Source organism: Camelina sativa, chromosome 5 (genome assembly GCF_030686135.1).
Source record: "Camelina sativa cultivar CO46 ecotype springtype chromosome 5, ASM3068613v1".
NCBI classification, from domain to species: domain Eukaryota; kingdom Viridiplantae; phylum Streptophyta; class Magnoliopsida; order Brassicales; family Brassicaceae; genus Camelina; species Camelina sativa.
In genome coordinates this window covers 15,666,220-15,691,612 of record NC_141884.1, presented here as the reverse complement: position 1 = coordinate 15,691,612, position 25,393 = coordinate 15,666,220, and the positions used below count along the sequence as shown (strand labels likewise).

General features: G+C 40.6%; 2 protein-coding genes across 13 annotated transcripts; both read right to left on the bottom strand.

Annotated features, from left to right (window-relative positions):
- Positions 1-8,452: 8,452 nt before the first annotated feature.
- LOC104773561 (tubulin alpha-1 chain) lies at positions 8,453-14,365 on the bottom strand. 12 transcript variants are annotated; one of them, XM_087450123.1, is made up of 8 exons: positions 13,740-13,992; positions 13,046-13,312; positions 12,714-12,876; positions 12,473-12,550; positions 12,235-12,382; positions 9,628-9,827; positions 9,043-9,533; positions 8,453-8,958 (listed from the first exon to the last, which is right to left on the bottom strand). In XM_087450123.1, the coding sequence occupies exons 7-8, from the start codon at positions 9,399-9,401 to the stop codon at positions 8,643-8,645; spliced, it is 675 nt and encodes a 224-aa protein (XP_087306249.1). In that variant the 5' UTR covers positions 9,402-9,533; positions 9,628-9,827; positions 12,235-12,382; positions 12,473-12,550; positions 12,714-12,876; positions 13,046-13,312; positions 13,740-13,992; the 3' UTR covers positions 8,453-8,642. The 12 variants fall into 12 exon arrangements, 11 of the variants coding, with proteins under 11 accessions (XP_087306249.1, XP_087306255.1, XP_087306247.1 ...); XM_087450129.1 differs by having other exon boundaries at positions 12,287-12,382; XM_087450121.1 differs by having other exon boundaries at positions 12,801-12,876.
- Positions 14,366-23,088: 8,723 nt separating this feature from the next.
- LOC147943807 (uncharacterized) lies at positions 23,089-24,539 on the bottom strand. The gene is made up of 2 exons (XM_087512374.1): positions 23,624-24,539; positions 23,089-23,522 (listed from the first exon to the last, which is right to left on the bottom strand). Exons 1-2 carry the CDS (start codon positions 24,537-24,539, stop codon positions 23,089-23,091), a joined length of 1,350 nt encoding a protein of 449 aa, XP_087368500.1.
- Positions 24,540-25,393: the final 854 nt, after the last annotated feature.

Sequence of the window (25,393 nt, the reverse complement as noted above, 5' to 3'; positions counted from 1 at the left end):
TTCGAGGCACTCGACCGGGTCACTCGAGCACCCACTCGACCGAGCACCTCAAATGCACTCGGCTGAGTTCCAGCCCAGATCACCCTATGGCTTCCCACCTCCAGCTGCTTATCCAGGTTATCCAAGTTACCCTCCCATCCTACCTCAATACTTCATGGATCCAGCTCTCTACCAGCAGTTTTCCCAGCAGCAAGGACAAGTTTTTGGCACACGCGGTCCAGCTCGACCCCCCCCCCACTCGACACGCACTCGACCGAGTCTCGGTCGATTGCCATCGTTGAGCTGCCCCAATCTCCACCTCCAAGTCACCAACAAGCCCCCACATACTCCTTTGACAGCATGCAAATGGATGTGGACAACTTCTTCCACAATCTATAAGGTACCACTATCACCTTCACTTGTAAATATCATTGCATTTCATATTATGTTTAGTTTTTTTTAGTCTTGAATCCTTAATCAAATTTCTTTCACACAAGGGACTGTGTGATATAAGCTTGGGGGAGGGTTTGAGATAGCATTTGACATTGTGTTTTGTGTTCTTATTTCAAATTTTTAGCATCAACAAATTTTGCATAAGCATCTAAGGCATAGAAAAACCATAAAAATTTGAAAAATTTTGAAAAAATCTTTATAAAAAAAAGAGTGTTCATGTAGTTTGCATTGCATATTAGGATCTTGTTTAGCATGTTTCATGTAGGATTGTATGATAATTGCATTAGGGATCTATGATGAGTTTGCCTTGTTAGCTTGTTTATTCACTAGACTAGGATCAATGCCCAAGTTAATAATACTTTGATGCTAGTTGAGTAGTTAGAAGCATAAGATTGAACCAAACCTTGAATTCTTGCATTGCATTTGGTCTAAATTGAAGCATGTTGTGATTTGAAACCATTTCCTACTTATAAGAACCTAATATTGACTTTCAATTATCAATGTGTGCATTGCTTTAAACTCATGGATACAATATACATACTTGGATCATCTTTCTCCTTTTTACCACTCTTGTTGATCCAAGTAGCTGATTTCTTCATTAAGAATCAGTTCCCCTACCCCTAAACCAACCCTTCTTTCAAGCCATGTTTATTCTTGTGTGTGTGAGGCCTATTTTTGGGATTGAGCTTGGTAGAAAGTGTTAGGTTTGAATTGACAAGAGTAAAGCCTTGTGTAGTTCTAGTTTGCATTTTTCAGACTAGATAGGACTAGGTGGTTCACTTGTTGGGTTTGGGACTTGGTTGTTATGAAAAGAAAAGAAAGAAAAGAGAAAGAAAAAAGGGTAGAGTCTTTAAGAGGAGATTGTGTTTAAGCAAAGTCTAGTGAAAGGATAGGAAGTAAAAAAGTGTTGTAGAGAATGGTTCTAGCTAAAGAAAAGAAAAGAAAGAAAATAAAAGTCTAGCAAAAAGCTTGTATGTCTTAAGAATAGGAAGAAAAGAGAACCATAGCAAATAAGTAAGAATCCCCCATCCCACTAGAAAGATCAAATAAGAAACCTCTCATAAGACTTGAAAACCAAAAGAGAAAAGGGTGAAAGAGAAAAGAAGAAGTTAAAGGGTAGCACTAGGATCATTTGAGTTTAGATTGCTAGGATAAACACTTTGGGTGCCTTTGGGTAGACAAGGTTTTATTCTTGTATGTGTCTAGGTGTTCTTACCTTTAGCATTCTTCTAAAGCTCAATCCATTTTCATGAGAGAACCTTGATATTGATAAGCCCCACTCTAAAGAGAGACCATCATTGTCTCAAGGCCTTTATCTCCAAGCCAAATGAGTTTAAGCATTGCATAGAATTGATTCATGTTCTTGATTAATGAATGTTAAAGGAAATGGTTGATTTGAATGCATGTGGATGTCTTAGGCTCAAATCAATAAAGGTTGTGATATGCTTGTCTAAAATCTTTAAGTACAGCTCATTCAACTTGCATCATAGTACTAATAACTTGGACATTGATTCTAGATGGTCTATTTGCAAGCTTTAGGAGCTGAGATCCCCCTTTCAAACCTCACCTACCTTCTTATGTCTTGCTTATTTTCTTTAGGGCAAGCAAAGACTAAGTTTGGGGGTGTTGATATTCATATATTTTACCTTGTTTTCCCTTAGTATATTCACATCTTTTGCATCTTTTGTTATCCATTTTGACCATTATTGCATAGGTTTAGGACCAATCATGCATTAGAGTTTAGTTGCATTGCATTTGCATCTTTTAATGCATAAACATGTGATTTTGGAGCTTAAGGAGCATGGAAGCAATGCTGAGGAGAAGTGAAGCAATCATGAAGGAAAAACAAGAGAGTTAAGGCTGAAGAACCAAGGTTTGGAGTCTCACTCGACTGCACACTCGACCAGACACTCGACCGTGTGCTGAGGAGGACTCGACCGAGTGGAGAATACACGAGAGAAGCCAACTCGACCGAGCACAGGGTCGAGTTGAGCGAGCCGTTGACTATTTTGTCTTTTAGTATTTTTAGGGCTTCCACCTCCTCTCCTATATAAAGCCTTGTATCTGCAGCCACCAAAAGAGTCCAGCTTTTTAGATATTCTCTAGACCTAGTATTTTCCCTTTTGGGAATTATTCATTTTGCACTTTTATTTTTAGATCTTGTACTTTCTTGAGATAAAAAGACTAGATTCTTGTATTTTGTTGATTTCATAACTTTCAGAATATTAAGAATTCGAGTTTTATTTCTTCTTCAATATTGTAGATCTCTGTTTTATCTTTCTAGTGATGCAAGTTTCATTATTTTCTGGGTTTTTGACTTTGTTCATCATGTGTTCTTGTGAGTAGTTCTCTAGGATCTTGAGGATGGGTTAGGCTGTATTGATCTTGTACTATGTTTGATTTGGTCAAGCTTGATTGTTGTAGATCTCTTCTAGGCTAGATGTTCTTAATGCTGATCCTATATCTGAGAAGGTAGGGTTTGATTTCAAGCATCTTAGCATCACACCAATGTTTAAGATCTAGAGCTTACCATTAGGCTTGCTAGATCTAGAGCTTACCATTAGGCTTGCTACGAGATTAGAGGTCTTGTTTGGTATGAGACATATTGCTTAATGCCTGCTTGTGTCGATTCTTTACTACGTGAGAACAAGTCTAGAAATGCATAGGTTTGATTGTTTCTTGCCATGAGAGTGGATTAAACTTGTCTTAGAAATATATGTCTAGAGATTAGCTCAAGTTGTTTGAGGTTTGTTGACCAAGTTAGATAACCACAATGGTTAGTTCAGCCCATGAATCTCTCCTCAAGGCCTTCTTTGTTTATTGATTTCTTAGTCTTAATCCTGTTGCTTGCTTGTTGTTTGATTCGTTTTTGCATTGCTCTATTTTTATTGTGTTGCTCTGTTTTTATGTTTAGTCCAGCTCGACCCTGCACTCGATCTACACTCGATCGAGTGCTTGCTCGAGTTCATCCCCAGAACTTGTGTTTATGATTTGTGTTTGTCCTGTTTCATTTGAGCTGCATTTCTGTTGCATCCATTTAGCTTTCTGTTCATTATTTGCCTTGCATTAGTTCATTTCTTGCATTACAGTAGTTTCTATTTCTGTACTAGCTTCATAACTGCTATAATCATTCTGTTCCCTTTACATTTAGCATCTAATTCTTGTAGTTTTACTTTCTGCACTTTACATTTTCATCATAGGATTGTTAGTGACAAACATCCTTTATATTTGGCTTGACTTAGTCTCATATGCATGTCTTAATTGTTCACAAACACTCATTTAGGATTGACACCTCTTATAGTTCAATTGCATAAGGATAATTGAAACACCTTACCATCCATTCATTCATATCTCACCATCAGATTCACCATTGCATACATCATCTCATCCACCACCAAATAATCTTGTTTCAGACACTTAGAAAACAGAGAACGTAAAAGCTTAAGCTTCCCTTAACCCTAGTCTCTCTTGAGAATAAGGTTAATGCTTGGAAGTTGATTCTTATTGATGTTGTAGAGATCTTTAATGGTCTTTCTTCTTTGATACGTGAGTCCATACTTCGTATCATTACTCCCCTCTAAAGCTTCCCCGCATCCTCCTATGTTGCAACGTCCTCTGCATCAGCCGTCCATTTGACCAAAAGCTGTCTCTGTCCGCCGCGTATACAAGCCTTAAGGAGCCCCACTGGTTGAGGTGGCACTGAACGGCCATGTAAAACAGGCGGTAGAACTGGTGTATCGGTTGGCGGTTGTCCTTTGTGATCCTTGAGTAGAGAGACATGGAACACATCGTGAATTTTTGAGCCATCCGGAAGTTTTAATCGATATGACACAGTCCCAATACGAGCCACTATCTCGAATGGACCATAAAACCTTGGAGAGAGCTTTGTGAAGGCCTTCTTAGCCACAGATAGCTGGCGATACGGTTGTAGCTTGAGCCACACCCAATCTCCAACACTGAACTCAACAAACAGATGTTGTAGATCATAAACAAGCTTTATACGATTTGGAGCTTCCATTAAACGTTCCCTAGCGAGTGCCAAAAACTCATCACGCTGTCCTAAGGCGACGTCCACAGCCTCCACTTGAGTGCTTCCGCCAGTATAATCTAACAACCTAGGAGGATCTCTCCCATAGACTAGACGAAATGGTGTTGCCTTAAGACCAGTGTGAAAGGACGTATTATAGCAGTACTCAACCCATGGAAGCCACTCTAGCCATTGTCGGGGTGTATCTCCATTTAAACATCTTAAGTACATTTCCAATGTTCGATTCACCACCCCGGTCTGACCATCGGACTGGGGATGGTAGGTAGTTGTAAAACATAAATTTGTGCCCATCAATTTGAACAATTCGTGCCAAAACAAACTCCAAAATACCAGATCACAGTCAGTAACAATGGTCTCTGGGATACCGTGTAAGCGGACAATATCACGGAAGAAAACATGGGAGACATATCCTGCTGTATATGGGTGACTCGATGCAATGAAATGGGCATATTTCGAAAAGCGATCTACCACCACCAAAATCACCATTTTCCCAGAAACCTTAGGAAGAGCCTCAACGAAATCCATTGAGATATCTGACCAAACCTGAGTCGGAACTGGAAGTGGTTGTAGCAGCCCACTCGGTTTCAATGTCTCCCATTTATTTTGTTGACAAACTTGACAACCTCGAACAAACTCCTAAACTGTCTTCTTCCACCCTTTCCAGTAGAAATCTCGCCGTATTCTATCCATAGTTTTTTGTACTCCTTCGTGGCCAAAATTATGAAATCATGAAACCACCTCACCTACCAATTCGGAGCCAGAAGAGAGATACACTCGACCCTTATAGAATATTAACCCATCCTTAACCACCCAATCCTTTGTCAGTTCTCCACAGATAACCTTATCCTGCAATGTAGCGAGCTTCGCATCCCTCTCTATTTCACCCCGCAGTCGTCCAAAAATACTCGTGTCAGGTCCTTTAAGTGCATACATCTCACATTGACCTGCATGGTCCTCCTCATCACGTCGAGATAAGGCATCGGCTGCCTTGTTGTGTTTTCCATCCCGAAACTCCACCCCAAAATCGAATCCAAGTAGCTTACTAATCCAATGGATCTGCGGAGACGTAGAAAGGCGTTGTTCCAACAAAAATTTTAAACAGTAATGGTCTGTGCGAATCAAGAATCGACGGCCCCATAAGCAAGACCTCCAATGAATCACCACTTTAGCTAAACCAATGAGTTCTCTTTCGTATGCTGCAAGTTTATGGTGACGAGCTACTAATTGCCGACTAAAACATGCAATAGGGTGATCTCGTTGATGAATAACTGCTCCAATGCCACTGCCCGAAGCATCACACTCCACAACAAACTCTTGTGAAAAATCCGGCAAGGCTAAAATAGGAGCTTCAGACAAGGCATTTTTTAAAAGATGAGGGTAGCGATACGGTCGAACTGCGATAGGGTTGGCTCCTTGAATCAGCCGAATACGATGATCACAAGCTCGTTGAGGTGGCAATTATGTTGGTTTATCGAATAACTCCTCAAACTCCACTAACAACTTGCCCAGTAATTCAGAAGAAATTTGCATCATCATTGCTTTCATTGTTAAGCGGCGAACTGATTTGTGTTTAGTGATAGGAACTACAGTCTTCTCCCCTGTAATAAAAATTTCCTCCCCATTATTGAACCAGTCCTCAAGTGTATCATTCTGGATGGAGTTTAAATTAGAATTGTGGTCCTTCCTTTCCTCAGCCTCTCCATGCCATTTGATCAAAGTATCTGCATGAGTAAACTCAATAGTATGTGCTGGACCATCTCATATCACACGTCCTAAGGCATTCAACCAGCGAATACCGAGAACGACATCAAACCCACTTAACGGAATCGCAAAACAGTCTGCCGTGAACTTGTGTCCTTGTACCATCATTGGAAGATCCTTGCACAACCCGTCGATTACACACTTGCCACCATCGGCGAGAGATACGAACCTTCCCGGCCGCCGTCGTATTGGTATTCCCAACTTCTCCGCTACACTACTCTGAATAAAATTGTGAGTAATCCCTGTGTCCAACAATGTCCATCCTGTTCCAGTTGCAATGTCTGCTTTCACTTGCAAAGTGCTCTCGGTTTGTTCTCCTTTCATAGCATTAAGGGAGAGATTGATGTCCTCATCGTCAAAGGGCTCATCATCCATATTCTCTCCCTCCAAGAGGGGTCTAATATAGAACAAAACTGCCTTATAAGCTTGACCAGGGCCATACAAGTCATCACAGTTAAAACAAAGTCCCTTAGCTCTTCTTTCAGCCATCTCAGGTTTTTTTAACTTTTTCCAAACTGTTTATTGTGAATTTTGTTTCTGCACCGCTGGTCCCATATGAGAAGCCTCTCCACCTTTTACCACTTGAGTTCCTCGATAACCGGTTGAGGTTGGGTTTGAATAGCATGTGGTTGGGGCTGTGTGTCCGCCAAAAGTACAAACTCTTCTGTCATTCTCGATTTTATACTCATTGTCCCTTGCATATTCCATAGCTTCAAATATTGTCTCGGGTCTCAAATACTCCACTTCTTTTCTCAAGGAATCAGTTAAACCCACACAGAACTGCCATAGGTGCTGATCCCCTATTAGCTTTGTTTGCCTTACCAAACATTCCTCAAACTGCTCACAATACTCGTCTACCGTTCTTGTGTGTCATAGGTTACTTAGCTCACCCATAGGATTTACTGCATCTGCTCTGCCAAATCTACTTTTGCAGATTTTTTTGAACTCTGCCCAACCCAATCGATGCTTAATTAACCTTCGTAAATTGGTATACCAATGATGTGCTTTATCAGACAACACAAAAGTTGCTTAACGCACTCTCGCATCATCGTTGTAGATACCTTGATCCTCAAAATAGTCTTCACACTTCTGCAGCCATTCAACAGCATTCGTTGACCCATCATATACTGGAAATTCCATCTTAGACGGTGGAACTACGATTCTCTCAGCTTCCCTGCCGTCACTCTCTCTTCCTGCAGCTCCACCTTTCCAAACAACCTCCTTGTGCACCCTCACGTCCCCCTTCATGTGAGTGGATCGCTCTTCTTGTGGAAGTTCCCCAATTGGCCTCATCGACCATTCTCCACCACCATCTTGCAATCGGTGACCATGTTCTCTTCCCAAAGAGCGTTGTGCCCAAGGTCCACTAGAAGAAGTGCCTTTACCATCTCCTCCGTTGGTGTTGTTATTTTTTCCTGATTAAGAAACTGATGCTGTGTCTTTTTCAGCCTCCTCTGCTTCCACTCCCACCTACGAGGCCACAAAAAGAATTTTTTCCAAGACTTCTTGCTTATCGGCTCTCATAACTTCTCTGATATGGGTTTGCTCTTCACGAACCTCCTCCATCCTTGATTTATTCTGCTCTCGCTCCTCCTGCTGGTCCGCTTGTATGGACTCAAGTGCAGCTTGGTGTACGTTTGAAGTCTGTCACACCCAGGTCAGCTTGCGTACGTCCGGACGATTTAGTCAAGTCTTCGAGCATCTTCTTAACTTTCTCGAATTGTGATGTGGTCATCGCCCCTTCTCCCGTTGAATCAGTCTGCTCTGATACCAAGATGTTATGAGCCTGTAGCTTTGCTGCAGACCTAGTAACTGGAACCGTCGTAAGTTGCTTAAAGACACTTAGAAAACAAAGAACGTAAAAGCTTAAACTTCCCTTAACCCTAGTCTCCCTTGAGAATAAGGTTAATGCTTGGAAGTTGATTCTTATTGATGTTGTAGAGATCTTTATATAGATCTCTATAAACCGACATAAGCAAAGACTAAAAGGAAAACTATCAAAACCTTACATATCATAAAAAGGAAACATTAAAACTAAGCCTTGGCCGTAATGGCCTTTCTTCTTTGATACGTGAGTCCATACTTCGTATCACAATCTTTGAATGTAAGATTCAATTTTGATGAGGTGTAGACATGGATTTGTTTACTATGTACATTTTCTGACAAGCATCTTTACAATAGATAGAGCATAAAGACATTTGACATGTCAAATTAGACCACAAAAGAATCCGTGAAACTTTGTATTAACATGCACCATTGATGCAATCCATCATTATCACACAAATGATAAATTAAAGAAGACCCATAAACATCACAAAATAACTATAGAGATCACATTCACATAGACATAATTGATGTACGTCACAAGAAAGAAACAATGGCTAATCACTCATGTGTCTTTCTAATAATCACCACCTTCTTCGTCGTCATCCTCTGCTCCTTCTGCACCAACTTCCTGATAATCTTTCTCGAGGGCAGCAAGATCCTCACGGGCCTCCGAGAATTCTCTATCTTCCAAACCTTCTCCTACGTACCAATGGACAAAGGCTCTTTTTGAATAGATGAGATCAAACTTGTGGTCTATGCGAGAGAAAACTTCCGCCACTGCAGTATTGTTGCTGATCATGCAAACCGCTCGTTGAACTTTCGCAAGGTCACCACCTGGAACAACTGAAGGCGGCTGGTAGTTTATTCCGCACTTGAATCCAGTTGGACACCTAAATTTTAATATGTCCAAATATCTGTAAAGGTGTAATAGAAGAAGATTTAAGAGGTAAAGAAACACTAGTCTGAGCTCTTACCGGTCAACAAACTGAATTGTGCGCTTGGTTTTGATGGTAGCTACGGTTGTATTGACATCCTTAGGCACAACATCACCACGATACATCAAACAGCAAGCCATGTACTTCCCATGCCTTGGGTCACATTTGGCCACCATGGAAGTCGTGATCTCAGGGACTGAGAACTGCTCATGGTAGGCCTTTGCAGATGAAATAACAGGTGCATAAGAGGAGAGCATAAAGTGGATCCGAGGGTAAGGTACAAGGTTGGTCTGGAACTCCGTGATTTCCACATTGATGGCACCGTCAAACCATAGAGAGGTTGTAAGAGAAGAGATGGTTTGGGAGATCAAGCGGTTCAGATTTGTGTATGTAGGCATCTCAATGTCTAAAGATCTCCTGCATATATCGTATATGGCTTCATTGTCCAACTGAACAACAACATCTGTGTGCTCGAGAAGAGAATGATTCGAAAGAACACTGTTGTATGGCTCCACAACTGCTGTAGAAACCTGAGACAAACAAAAAGAGTTTGAACGCGATATGTTCTGCCGTAAAACCCATATTTTGTTAAAAATCGAAAATGGAATTTTGTGGAAGTAGTACCTGAGGAGAAGGGTAGATGGTGAAACCGAGTTTAGATTTCTTTCCAAAATCTACGGACAGGCGTTCCAACAGTAAAGAACCTAAACCAGAACCTGTTCCACCCCCAACAGCATTAAACACCAAGAATCCTTGTAACCCTGTGCAATTGTCTGCCAATTTCCTCAGCCTTTCAATACAGGTGTCAACAATTTCCCTCCCAACTGCAATGATGGAACAAAATTTCAATACCATGATAATTAGCAGATGAACTAGTCATGGTCAAATATGTCGTGGTTTCTCGTCATAAGAAATACAAATGAAATGGTGAGCAAAATATAAGAGTATCTCCATCAAGGAATGTCATGAAAGTATCTTAAAACAAATTTTATTCTTAATTTTGAAAAAAAGTAAAATTAAGAACTTCTTAAGAAACTTTAATATTTCATAGGTCCATTAAAGGTTGTTAAATTTGAGGTTCTTAAAAATATTTTTGTTTGTAATTGTAAACTATTATGGTATTTTGTTTAAATTTATAACACATTTATACTTTTAGAAACTTAAAAATATTGCAATCAATAAAAGTTTAAACAAACATGGCATAAAAGCATTTTAAAAATAGATTACAAAATGATTAATTTTAATTTTGATTTGTGCCAAATTTTTTCCATATATGCTCAACCAAATCCGCTTTCAACCGATCATGTAGTTTTTTATCATGAACTTCATTTCGAATGGTCATCACATTTCCCATCATATTGGTGAGATTTGAAGGGATATCTGTAGAATGCGGACAATCAACTTGTGAAGTTCTGTTTGAGTCGTCTTGTGCAAATGAAGCCGTATCATACTGAGTATACCCATCACGTTCGTCTTCTACAATCATGTTGTGCAATATGATACATGCTTTCATTATGTTTCCAATTTTTACCTTATTCAACAAAAGAGCTGGGTTTTTGACTATGGCAAATCGAGCTTGCAAGACTCTAAAAGCACGCTCGAATAAGGATGCTTTCAAATATGTAGCAAATAAGGATGCTTTCGGATCTTGTGGAATTCGAATTTATTGAATAAAAGTAGCCCAGTCAGGATAAATACCATCGGTGAGATAGTAAGCCATATGATATTGTCGTCCGTTGACAATATATTTCACTCTGGGAGCTACACCATGTAATATGTCATCAAAAACTGGTGAGCGAGCGAGAATGTTGATATCGTTTAATGTACCTAGGGCTCCAAAAAATGCATGCCATATCCAGAAGTCTTGTGAAGCTACAGCCTCTAAAACAATTGTTGGGTTTCCAGATCCACGGGTATATTGACCTTTCCATGCAGTCGGGCAATTCTTCCACTCCCAATGCATACAATCAATGGAACCTATCATTCCAGGAAATCCGCGGTTCTCTCCAATATTGAGTAGTCGTTGAAGATCTTCTGTTGTGGGTCTGCGTAGGTACTCATATCCAAATAAATGAATGATTCCTTCAGTGAACTTTTCCAAACATAACAACGTAGTGCTTTCAGCAAGCCGGAGATATTCGTCAAATGAATCTCCTGCAACACCATATGCCATCATACGAATGGCTGCTATACACTTTTGTATTGCAGAGAGACCAAGCCTTCCGTGACCATTTCTTCTTTGTTCAAAGTATGGAACTTCAGTTGAGAGTCGTTCGACGATCCGCATGAACAAGGGTTTGTTCATTCTGAAATGGCGACGAAAGATTTTAGGAGAATATGTTGCATCTTCACGGAAATAATCATCCCATAAGCGTTGGTGACCCTCTTCACGTTTTCTTTCAATGTGGACTCGTTTCTTCTTCTCGGGTGCAAACTGATTCATTGCATGATCAAAACGATTCTCGAATGCTTGATCAAAATAATTGTCCATTGCATGATCAAAATACTCATCCATCATTTCTTCAATGTTCTTAGAAGAAGATGCCATCTTCTCTACACCAACTAGCTTAGGATTTTCAGCATAATAAATTGCAATCCGTGACCAAAAACTACCAAATTTTTGATCGACAGCAACAATTGGATCCTTGCTAGTGTTAAGCCAAGCACCGATGAGGACCACATCTTCTGTGTGTGACCACTTCCTTCTACGCTCCTTTGATTTCTTTTCACCTACAGGGCCCTCCTCAGCATCCGAATGGGTTTGAAGAGTGTGGCTTTCTTGTTTACTAGTTAAGAGGTCCATAAAACCTAGATCTTCACTAAATGGGTCCATAGGCAAGTTTCTGGGTTGTGTTTAAAAGAGGACCGAGAATAAAGAAGGATTGATGGTCTGTTTAGGTGTGTAAAGGAGAAGAAAGGTATGTGTTTAGCGGTTTCCAAACACATAATATATAACTAGAGGTGAGATGTAAGTGTATTTGGTTTTTAAATGTGACATAACAAGCAATTAATGACAACTACCAAACATTGAGTATAACCTAACACTAGACAATAAGTTTTTAACTGTGACAACAACCAACAATGCTTGTTTAATTGTGACATAACAAGCAATCAATCAAGTACAAACATTGAGTGTTTAAGTGTGACAATTACCTAACAGTTCTAGTTCAATTTAATGATACAAATTTATGATGCAAATAGCCGAAAGACCAAAAAGACAAAGAGACATACCGATTGAAGAGACCAAGGAGTTGAAATGTAGTATATATCCGTGTTTAGTTACCTTTAAGACCTCTACATCTTCTTCTAACAGCTTTGACTCGTTTGGATGGAATACACGTGACTAGCCTCCATCTAATATCACGCGAAGCAATCCATCCTGGTAGATTTAAAATATTTTCAATTAAAAGGCAAACACTTGAGACCTTGTCTAAAATGTAAATAAACCTACTGAGGTTAAACTACAGACCAGTGATGCTTGAAGAAGGCTGGTGACTACACGATCCCTCAATGGCTCCATTATGACACTACATAGCTGTCCAAGTTCCTGGTCAACGTAATTGGAAATTTAGCACTGTCGAGAAAAAAGCCTTTACTAAAATTCATTGATAGAGTATCGCCATAAAAATCTTAATATAATCAAGGAATTTCAAACTTCATTGACTTCTAGGAACCTAGTATTTAGATATCCTGAATCATGTTACCCGCACCTAGTTTTTGGTGGTTCAGACCTCATGTAAACTGTAAATGTCTCTGGCTCAGCTATAACATGTCGTGTCTAAGGGGAGATTTCTTACCGTATCAAGGAGCTCAATCCCCACACAAAGCAGCAGATTCATACGCATTTTTACAAAACCAACCAAGCTCTCCTATCTAAGAAACACAAGTTTGACCAATCATCATAGTAAAAATTCCTCTAAATTAATAATTTCAACAGTTCTAATTAGCTAATCAACATCGAAACCGGTTTTAATAATCAAACGTAATCTAAGCAAATCAAAGAACAAAATTGTAAAGACTTGTGGTTCGGATAAATGAATACCACAAATCTTGATAGGAGCCTCTTTCGCTCCTAGTAACCTCTTTATAACATCATCAACCACACTATCTTCCATCAAAAACTGGAGCCTCTTTCGCCGACCTCCAGTTTTGGAACTCTGTTTCCGATCAACGTGGTTCAGAATTGTCTTGATGAATGATATTACCGCTGGTGATTGTAGAAGGGAGAGATGAGAGCAGAACCAAAGATGATAGAAGAAGAAACCAGAGAAATCGAAGCCAATCCAAACCATTCTCTCTGAATTGCAAACTGAGAAAGAGAGAGAGAGAGCGATACAAACGAGAGTAAGAAAAAAAAATCATTTTTCTCCCCAGCCAATCAGATGTCGACACAACCTCGGTCCTTAGTTGCTCTAAAACATCTAACATAAGCATCGATCCTAAGGTAAATTTGTTTTTTTTTATTAATATGATTTATTTTTTAACTTAAGCAACTCTTAAGATATGGTTTATAACCTTTGATGGAGATACTCTAAGGTGATACATCGTTCATTGACAAAAAAATTAGGTGCACATGATACCCTACTAGTTAGATTATACACGAGCTTAGCACATATGTTTTCAGTTTAAAATCGCAAAGTTCGGTAGCCCCCGAAGGTGCATGAATCTAGCTTCCTTTAATAGAAGAACCTTCCAAAAATACTAAAAAAACCAGAGAGATGGAACATGTATATAACCAGTGTAATGGCCTCTAGCAAAGTTATTGGCTGCATCTTCTTTTCTAGAGATAAGTTGTTCAGGATGGAAGAGCTGTCTGTAAGTGCCGGTTCTTACTTCATCAATGACGGTTGGTTCAAGATCAAGAAATACAGCCCGAGGCACATGTTGGCCAGAGCTTGTCTCGCTAAAGAATGTGTTGAATGCATCATGACATACACCCACAGTGCTATCACTGCACAAAAAAAAAAAAAAAAAAAAAAAAAAAAAAAAAAAAAACCAAACAACCATATTCAAGTAAAACCCAATTATAAAAACATTCACTTTGTCAAAGTTTTATTGCAACCCCTAAATCAGTGCCATGTCAATAAGAAGAAAACAAATTTTCGAACCCATAAACAATCAAGACGGTCATAAACTATGGCGATGAATATAATTAGAACCTGGGCATGGTGCCATCGGGTTGGATACCATGTTCGAGACAATAAAGCTCCCAACAAGAATTTCCAACCTGAATACCAGCTTGTCTGATATGAATGCTAATGATCTCCCTCATGTTCGAAATTTTCTCAAGAGACTTGTTCTTCCTCTTTATCTGTGTCTCACGAGGAAGATGGTTGTTGTTGGGTCTCCCGCTTTTAAACGTGAAAAGAATAAAGCAGGAATGGACTGGAAGAACTTAAAAAGGGGCTGGCCCTGAAAAAGTCTGTTTCGCTGGAATTGCCTAATTAAAGAATTCACCAAATATAAGTGTATGTATGGCGATTCTTCGCTCGGATGGCGATTTTTGGGGCGATTTGGGATCTCTTCATCGTCCCCCTCCTTCTCCGATATGGAGTCTCCTTCCGACAGTCAATTACAGTTTATGTTGTTGCCTTGACGGTTTATCTCTGTTACAGTTATCTGTTAACAGTTACTTTCTTGCGGTTTTATCGATTGATAACCGTTGGGAAAAACCGCCATGGCCATCAACCTATATAAATCCATCTTCAGTCCTTCGAATTCTTACGCACCTTTGCTCAATCCTCTCTAATCGAAACATGAGTGACTACATTCGTAAGAATCTGCAAAATTTAGACTTGGGCATCAATGACGCCCCAATTCCCCTCCCACCGGAGTTTTGTGTTCATGCGGCAAACTTAAACCGCTTTTCCCTGATTGTCACAGTTCTCAGTCCAAGGAAGCAAAATCTGAGAGCGATTGTCAATCAAATGCCTAAGATATGGGTATTTACCGAATCATGCCGTGGTCGTGTTCTTGGAAATGGAAAAGTGTTGTTTTTCTTCAAAACAGAGGAAAGCTTCAATCTAGTTCTGCGACGGGGACCATGGGCTTTCAACGACTGGATGGTGACGGTTCATCGATGGTATCCAAATATTTCGGATGAGGCGATGAAATACCCTTCTGGATCCAGGTGCGTGGAATTCCGGTACACCTACTAGCTTCTGCTATGGTCAACTACATTGGAACAAAGTTAGGACTGGTTGAGAATGTCGATTTCAACGAAAATGCAAACATGGTGGAGTTTGTGCGTATCTGTATCAACTGGAACAGCGATTTGCCGCTTCGTTTTCAGAGGAACTTTCAATTTGCTGGTGGTGAAAACACAATCCTCAAGTTTCATTATGAAAGACTCAAAAACTTTTGTCAGAAGTGTGGAGCGCTTACTCATGATGCCAGGGAATGCCCGTTGTCTTTTGACGACCCACCAAATGATAACCCTCCTCATGATGAACCACCAAATGATGATGACAATGACGATGGGGATGGAAATGATGATGATAAGTATTTACCACACCCAGACCATTTCCCAGAAAACCCTGATGGTGCATCCAATCCTATCAACCCCAATGTACCTGAGTAATACATTCCTGGTTTACAGACGATCCAACAGGACAGGGAGTTCATTATCAATGAATCCGATGATTCTTCCTCCCCAAGTGTCTTTGAAGACTCTGAACTCACTGCAGAACGACTACGTTACCTACTGGAAAAGTTCAAGAAAGGCAAACTCCAATAGGCTATGGTAAGTCCTCCTACTCTATCTCACCATGACTCCCTGTCTCCCATTGGCAATAAGCGAAAGAAGTCTGAACTGGAATCCTACTATCGTCACTGTGAGGAGTCCATGAGAGTCGTCTCCTGGAACTGTCAGGGCATCTGCTCGCCGCTGACTCAACAAAGATTAAAACGTTTATGTCGTATTTTAAAACCTAATGTAACTTAGGATATTATAACTACATAACTGAACCCCCTCAAGGTAGGAGTGGAGGTCTAGCTTTATTATGGTCTAATAATGTAATGTTATCTCCTTTGTATCAAGATGAACGCATCATTGATGTATCCATCCGTTATAATAACAAAGACTTCTATTTTTCTGGTGTTTATGGTAATCCTATTCAAAACAAACGTTATCTATTTTGGGATTACTTAGAACAACTAGAAGCTACTCGTTCTGGTCCATGGATAATTGCAGGAGACTTTAACGAGATCAGAAGCAACTTAGAGAAAGTTGGGGGACCTCCAAGAGAAGCATGGACATTTCGTAGATTTAATCATATGATAGCAACATGTGATCTAAATGACTTACAATCAACTGGTGATAGATTCTCCTGGGTTGGAGAACGTCGTAACTACACTATTAAGTGTTGTCTGGACAGAGTTATGGTCAACTCCGAATGGACCTCAAATTTTCCAACTGCAGAGTCTGAATTTTTGGAGTTTGGTGGTTTTGATCATAAACCAATTCTCACAACAATACAAAGACAACAACAAAACACAACGAACGCATTTCGCTTCGACAAAAGACTCATTGATATTGAAAATTTCTCTCATACGGTTGAACGAGGCTGGAATTGGTGCAAACAGAACTCTTACTACTCGATATGTGATCAAATAAGTAGTTGTCAACGTATGATGGCAAAACAAAAACATTCAGCAAACCTTAACTTGGCCAAACGTATTGCTTTTTATGAGAAGGAGCTAAACAGAGCTATGGAAAGCACAAGCAGGTCAATGCGAAGACATATACCGAGATTACAGGATGAGTTGAGTAGAGCTTACAGAGATGACGAATATTACTGGCAAACAAAGAGCAGAAACAAATTGATGCACTGTGGGGATCGAAACACAACCTTCTTCCATGCCTCCACAAAGAATAGATATGCAAGGAACTACATGAACACCATCAAAGACGAAGATCAAAGAATATACACGGATGAAAAAAGTATTGGAGACCAAGCACAAAAATATTTTACAAAAACCTATACCTCGAGTCGAATTCCAGTATCTACTATAGACTTTGGTGATTTCCCTGCAACTGTTACGCCAGCTATCAATGAGGACTTAACAAGAGAGTTCACTGACTCCGAAATTTACGTTGTTGTCTCACACATTGGCGATGATAGAGCTCCTGGACCAGACGGCCTTACTGCACGTTTTTACAAACAATATTGAAATATCATCGGACATGATGTGATCAAAGAGGTTCATGATTTTTTCGACTCATCATACATGAAGTCGAGCATTAATAACTCCAACATATGTCTAATACCAAAAACGACACAGCCAGAAACGTTTGTTGATTATAGACCCATAGCCCTGTGTAATGTATTATACAAAATAATCTCCAAATGTCTAGTAAATAGACTTAAAAACATCTGGACAATATAGTTTATGATACTTAAGCTGCATTCATACCAGGGCGGTTAGTAACAGACAACATCATGATAGCCCATGAGGTCATGCATTCTCTAAAATCCCGGAAGAGAGTTTCAAAATATTACATGGCCATCAAGACAGATGTTACGAAAGCTTACGACAGAGTAGAATGGGATTTCTTGGAGACAACAATGAAATTATTTGGCTTCTCAACAACATGGATTCAGTGGACTATGGCACCCGTTCGCTCTGTAAGTTACTCTGTTTTAATCAATGAAATTATTGAATGATAATAATCCCTAAACCAAACCTTCTTTCAAGCCTTGTTGATTCTTGAGTGTGTGAGGCCTATTTTTGGGATTGAGCTTGGTAGAAAGTGTTAGGTTTGAACTGACAAGAGTAAGACCTTGTGTAGTTCTAGTTTGCATTTTTCAAACTAGATAGGACTAGGTGGTTCACTTGTTGGGTTTGGGACTTAGCTGTTTTGAAAAGAAAAGAAAGAAAAGAGAAAGAATAAGGGTAGAGTCTTTAAGAGGAGATTGTGTTTAAGCAAAGTCTAGTGAAAGGATGGGAAGAAAAGTGTTGTTTAAGATGGTTCTAGTTATGAAAAGAAAAGAAAGAAAAGAAAAGTTTAGCAAAATGCTTATATGTCTTAAGAATAAGAAGAAAAGAGAACCATAGCAAATAAGTAAGAATCCCCCATCCCACTAGAAAGATCAAATAAGAAAGCATCTCCTAAGACTTGAAAACCAAAATAGAAAAGGGTTAAAGAGAAAAGAAGAAGTAAAGGGTAGCACTAGGATCATTTGGGTTTAGATTGCTAGGATAAACACTTTGGGTGCCTTTGGGTAGACAAGGTTTTATTCTTGTATGTGTCTAGGTGTTCTTACCTTTAGCATTCTTCTAAAGCTCAATCCATTTTCATGAGAGAACCTTTATATTGACAAGCCCCACTCTAAAAAGAGACCATCATTGTCTCAAAACCCTTTATTACCAAGCCAAATGAGTTTAAGCATTGCATAGAATTGATTCATGTTCTTGATTAATGAATGTTAAAGGAAATGGTTGATTTGAATGCATGTGGATAACTAAGGCTCAAATCAATAAAGGTTGTGATATGCTTGTCTAAAGTCTTTTATTCCAGCTCATTCAACTTGCATCATAGTACTAGTAACTTGGATATTAATTCTAGATGGTCTATTTGCAAGCTTTAGGAGCTGAGATCCCACTTTCAAACCTCACTTACCTTCTTATGTCTTGCTTATTTGCTTGCGGGCAAGCAAAGACTAAGTTTGGGGGTGTTGATGTTCATATATTTTACCTTCTTTTCCCTTAGTTTATTCACATCTTTTGCATCTTTTGCCATCCATTTAGGCCATTATTGTGTAGCTTTAGCACTAATCATGCATTAGAGTTTAGTTGCATTGCATTTGCATCTTTTCATGCATAAACAGGTGATTTTGGAGTTTAAGGAGCATGGAAGCAATGGAGAAGAGATGTGAAGCAATCATGAGGAAGAAACAAGGGAGTTAAGGCTGAAGAACCAAGGTCTAGAGTCCAACTCGACCGCACACTCGACCAGACACTCGACCGTGTGCTGAGGAGGACTCGACCGAGTGGAGATTGCACGAGAGAAGCCAGCTCGACCAGCCACTCGACCGAGCACTGGTCGAGTTGACCGAGCCGTTGACTACTTTGACTTTTTCTATTTTTAGGGCTTCCACTCCCCTCCTATATAAAGCCTTGTACCTGCAGCCACCAAAAGAGTCCAGCTTTTTAGATATTATCTAAACCTAGTTTTTACCCTTTTGGGAATTATTCCTTTTGCACTTTTATTTTTCTTAGATCTTGTACTTGAAAAAGACTAAATTCCTCAATATTTTTAGTTTCATAACTTTCTGAATATTGAGAATTTGAGTTTGATCCTTTGATTAATATTGAAGATCTTTGTTTCATCTTTCTAATAATGCAAGTTTCAATATTTTCTAGGTTTTTGACTTTGTTCATCATGTCTTGTTGTGAGTAGTCTTCTTAGGATCTTGAGGATGGTTAGGATGGATTGATCTTGTGGTTTGTGTGATTTGGTCAAGCTTGATTGTTGTAGATCTCTTCTAGGCTAGATGTTCTTAATGCTGATCCTGAACTGAGAGGTTAGGATCTGATTTCAAGCTCCTTAGCATCACACCAATGTTTAAGAAGCATAGATAAGGCTAGATCTAGAGCTTACCATTAGGCTTGCTAAGAGATTAGAGGTCTTGTTTGGTTTGAGATGTATTGCTTAATGCCTGCTTGTGTAGATTCTTTACTGTGTGAGAACAAGTCCAAAATTGCATAGGTTTGATTGTTTCTTGACCATGAGAGTGGGAGAAACTTGTCTTAGATTTATATGTCTAGAGGTTAGCTCAAAGTTTGCTTGAGATTTGTTGACCAAATTAGATAACCATAATGATTAGTTCAGCACATGAATCCATCCTCAGGACCTTCTTTGTTTATTGATTTTAAAGTCTTAATCATGTTGCTTGCTTGTTGATTGATTTGTATTTGCATTGCTCTGTTTTTATTGTATTGCTCTGTTTTCCGGATTTAGCCAACTCGACCTCTCACTCGACCTACACTCGGTCGAGTGCTTGCTCGAGTTCATCCCCAGAACTCTGGTTTATGATTTGCATTTCATTCCTGTTTCATTCCTGTTGCATACATTTAGTCTTCAGTTCATTGATTGTCTTGCATTAGTTCATTAATAGTAGTTTCTATTTCTGTTCTTGCTTCATTACTGTTTCAATCATTCAGTTTCATTTGCATTTAGTTCTTGGTTCTTGTAGTTTATTTTCTGCATTTTACATTTTCATCTTAGGATTGTTAGTGACAAGCAATCTTTACATTTGTCTTAACTTAGATTCATATGCACATCTTAACTGTTCACAAGCACTCATTTAGGATTGATACCTCTTGTACTGCAATAGCATAAGGGGAATTGAAACACCCATCCATCATTCCATTCATATCACCATTGCTTACATTCATCATCATTCACCACCATACAAATAAACTTGTTTCACTCGCCAACTCTTTTCTCAATCCGGTACGGTCCAATAAACCTTACCGCAAGCTTTCCCACTTTGCCAAAACGATACTTTCCTTTTTGTGGTGCAACCTTCAAATTCACCATGTCTCCAACTTCAAACTCCACTTCTCGCCTCTTACGGTCTGCGTACTTCTTCTGGCGATCTTGAGCTTTCTTCATGCTCTCACGAATAAACTTGATCTTCTCTGTTGTTTCATCAATCAACTTGTGATTGAAACTTGTCCGCTCTCCAACTTCTGTCCAACATAAAGGCGTTCTACACGGCCTTCCGTACATGGCTTCAAATGGCGACATGTCGGTACTCGAGTGATAACTATTGTTATACGCGAACTCCACCAATGGCAAATTCTTCTCCCAATCTGATGACCATTGTAACGCACATAGTCGGATCATGTCCTCTATGGTTCGAATAGTTCTCTCCGTTTGTCCGTCAGTCTCCAGGTGAAAAGAGGTGCTCATATGAACATCTGTTCCCAACGCCCTATGTAGATCCTGCCAGAATATTGACGCGAACTTCGGGTCGCGATCAGAGACGATGTTTGCTGGTACCCCATGCAACTTCAGAATCTCGTCTATATACTTCTCTGCCAAGACTGGCGCTTGATCTGTGCTTCTTACTGGAACCAAATGGGCTACTTTGGTTAAACGGTCAACCACTACCCATACTGCATCATTGATTCTCCCTTTTCTTATCGGTAGACCGGTAATGAAATCCATAGAGATAGAGTCCTATTTCCAAGTTGGTAAGGGCAAGTTGCGAAGCAATCCTGCTGGCACTTGATGCTCTACCTTGATTCGTTGACATGAATCACATTGGCTTACCCATTTTGCTACTGCTCTCTTCAGTCTAGGCCAATGATAGTACCTACGCACATCCTTATACATCTTGGTGCTCCCCGGGTGTATACTCAAAGCTGAGCTATGGGCAGCTCCTAATATCTCCTCTCGTAATCCGTTCCGGTCAGGTACGGTTACTCTCCCATTGAGAAGTAAAGTGTCATCATCAGCTAGATGATAACCACTAGCATTCGGTCCTTCTGAACTTTTCAACTCCTCGATGATCTTCTTCAGGTTCTCGTCCTTGGGTTGTTCTTCACGAATTCGATGTAGTAGGCTCGCTTGGGTTACAACTTGTAAACCCAACGGCTCACTAGATTCTCCTTCTAAGGCTAAAAGCCTTACCTTCTTCAATTCCTCGGCTAAAGACTCCACGTCTTTCTCGACATCAACTTGAGCTCTTCTTCGGCTTAGCGCATCTGCTACTACATTCGCTTTGCCTAGGTGATACTGAATCTTCAAATCGTAGTCGGCTACGAACTCCATCCATCTCCTCTGGCGCAAATTAAGGTCCGGTTGCGTGAACAAGTACTTAAGACTTTGGTGGTCTGTAAATACTTGAACAGCTTCTCCATACAAATATGATCTCCATATCCTTAATGCGAACACCACGGCTTCCATCTCCAGGTCATGTGTGGGGTAGTTCTCCTCATACTTCCTTAGCTGCCTAGATGCATAGGCAATCACCCTATCACCTTGCATCAATACACATCCAACTCCAACTCTTGATGCGTCTGTAAACACAGAATACAGTTGATTTGGCTCGGGCAGGGCTAACACTGGCGCGGTTGTCAGTGCTTCCTTTAACTTCCTGAAAGCCTCTTCACTCCATATAAATGGTACTCCTTTCCCGGTAAGTCGTGCCAAAGGCTTCGCGATAGTCGAAAACCCCTTTACAAACTTTCGGTAATAGCCTGCCAGGCCTAAGAAACTCCTAACTTCTGATGCGGTCGTTGGCTTCGGCCAATCCTGAATTGCGGCGATCTTTTCAGGGTCTGCGGACACACCATGCTCCGAAACTCGATGTCCTAAACACCCAATCTCCCTCTGCCAAAACTTGCACTTGCTAAACTTTGCGAATAGCTTCATGTCTCTTAACCTCTGCAAAACCTTCTTCAAATGCTCTGCGTGCTCCTGCGCACTACGCGAATATATCAGGATGTCATCGATGAATATTATCACGAATCGATCCAGGTAATCATGAAAAACTTCATTCATCAATCGCATGAATGCTGCCGGTGCATTGGTAAGTCCAAACGGCATCACCACGAACTCATACTGGCCATATCTTGTTTGAAACGCCGTCTTCATCACATCTTGTTCCGCAATTGAGATTTGATGATAGCCGGAGGCTAAATCAATCTTCGAAAACCAACTTGCTCCTCTCAGCTGGTCCAACAGCTCATCAATCCTTGGCAAAGGATACTTGTCCTTTATAGTTATGTTATTGATACCTCGGTAATCAATACATAATCGCATGCTTCCGTCCTTCTTCTTGACGAACAACAGTGGGGCTCCCCATGGCGACGAACTTGGTCGTATAAAACCCTTCTCCAACAAGTCTTCTAACTGAGTCTTGAGTTCAGCCAACTCGGCTGGTGCCATGCGAATGGTGCCTTAGCAATTGGGGTAGCTCCGGGCTCCAAATTTATGGTAAACGGATGGCTCCTAGGTGGAGGCAATCCTTCCAATGGCCTAAACACGTCCTCAAAGTCCTTGACTATAGCAATGTCCTCAACTTCCATGCCTTCCTTGTCATCTCCTCCCATGGCGGTCAGAGTGACTAATTAAACTTCATCCTCTTCAATCCATCTTCCAATCCTAGCTGCCGATGCGAAGTATGCCGTTTTACTTGGGCTGATCCCATTGAAAACTAGAGGGGTCCTTCCTCCATTTTCAAATATAACTCTGCTTCTGCTGCAGTCGATATGGGCTTGGTGTTCCGATAACCAATCCATTCCCAGAATAGCATCGAACCTATCCAATGGCATCACCAAAGGATTTACCGGGAGGTTCGTTTTTTGCAAGACTATCGACACTTCCTTAACCCATCTTCTTGTCTTCAGCGGTGGTTGATTACCAGCAGTGTAGACGTTGATGTTAACCTCTTCCTCCTCACACAAGTCTCCAAACTTGTCAACCACTTCGGGAGTCACAAAACTATTGGACGTTCCCGAATCGAACAGTACATGTGTGGGGTTACCACCAACAAGTAATGTTCCTAAAACGCAAAGCAAATATAACAAAATGCGATGCTAAAACTAACCACGCCAACACACAACAATCACTAACAATCACAAGAGAGTTAGAACCCAATCAAACCTGTTATAGGGCCCTTTGCGGCCTGTGGAGGTTTGGGTGGTTCTATTCCTAAAGCAAAAACATTTGCTGGGGTTGCTTGCTTCTTCGCTGGAGGTTCCTTCACTTGGTTCACTGCCTGGGCACGGTTCACAGTTTGGGCGTTCGGTTTGGCCGGCTTCGACGGACATGAGTTTGCATAATGTCCTAACTCGCCACAGTAGAAACACGTGACGGTTGACGGATTGTTACTCTTCGTTTCCTCAACAGTCGGACAAACGCGAGCGAAATGCCCAACTTGCCCGCACACATAGCATCCCCTCGGATCCATGTTGCTCACATTACGACCACCTTGGCTAACGTTCATCTTAACCTTCCCGCGGCCTGCGCCCCAATTCCGTCCAACTATTTGATTCACCTTCCGGGTGTTCACAATCTTAGTCTGCTGGACGGTTTCCTTCTTTTTATCCCTAGCTGCAATCTCCTTTTCTTTCTCGATCGCTTCCTCAACACTTACCGCTCTCTCTTCTACTTCCTCGACACTGCGGTACATCACCGCGTGCAACCTTCCTCTAATATCTAGCCTGAGTCCATTGAAGAATCTCCAGGCCATCGCTAGCTCGTCGTCATTTCCTTGATACAGGTACCTCCGGAGTCTCGTAAAAATTCTCCCATATGCTCGAACGGTCATTTCACCTTGTTCTAATTGCAAAAACTGACTCTCCAACCGATCGCGTGACTCTGGTGGAAAGTACTTCAGCTCGAACTCTTTCTTAAAGATTCCCCATGTTATCATCTGAAATCGATATCGCGAAACTACGGTATCCCACCATGCACGAGCATCTTCCTCCAAGAAATTAACCACTACGGTATCCCACCATGCACGAGCATCTTCCTCCAAGAAATCATGCACGAGCACGAAACTACGGTATCCCACCATGCGAGAACAAATCACGCCCTTCAGCCAGTCCCTTGGCGAGGTTCCCGACCACACGACATATCCTTCAGGCTTTGCAACCCTACGGACACGTGCGTTGGGCCGACTTGGACTAAGTCTATATCAGTACGACCCGCCCGATTTAAAAGAAAATACGAATACATTAAAACTTCATCAAGTTTCCACAACCGATTACACAAAATAGTTCACAAGGCTTAACGCCAAAGTTTGGTTCGCAAATAAACATACTTTGAATTTTACAATAGACACCAAAAAGAAAACCACTCCGGAGTCCTATCGTTCACCACACCCTCTAGTTCCCTCTAGGGTCACCTGCAGAACAACAATATTATCATAAGTGAGCTCAGGGTTCCTGCAGAGAAATAAATCCCAAACCCCAATTCCCCATTAACAATCAACATGCACGCAAACACAACAACATGCGAACATAAATAAGCAACATGCAAGAATAGATAGACAACATGCAGGCATAAGCCATTAACAAGCAAGTAAGCGATTAACATGCAAGCAAGCAAAACAACTTAACAACCATCAGAGATGACCTGCGGAAGCTAAGAAGCTAACAAAATCATTCTACCAAAAATCGCAACTACATGCAACAATATACAACAACATGCAATAACATGCAACAACAAAACTTGAAAAGAAACAGAAGTTTTTAACAAGTTTAATTTATCTGGGCCCGGCATGCATTCCTCTTCCCCAACCCCTCATGAATTCTCAAAACGCAACCACAAAGGCAGGCGTTTGGATATCAACCAAAATTACACCGTCATGTAAAATAGCCTCGGCCAGGGTAGCGAGCCCAGTAACGTCCGAGCTCTTCGTGACCAACC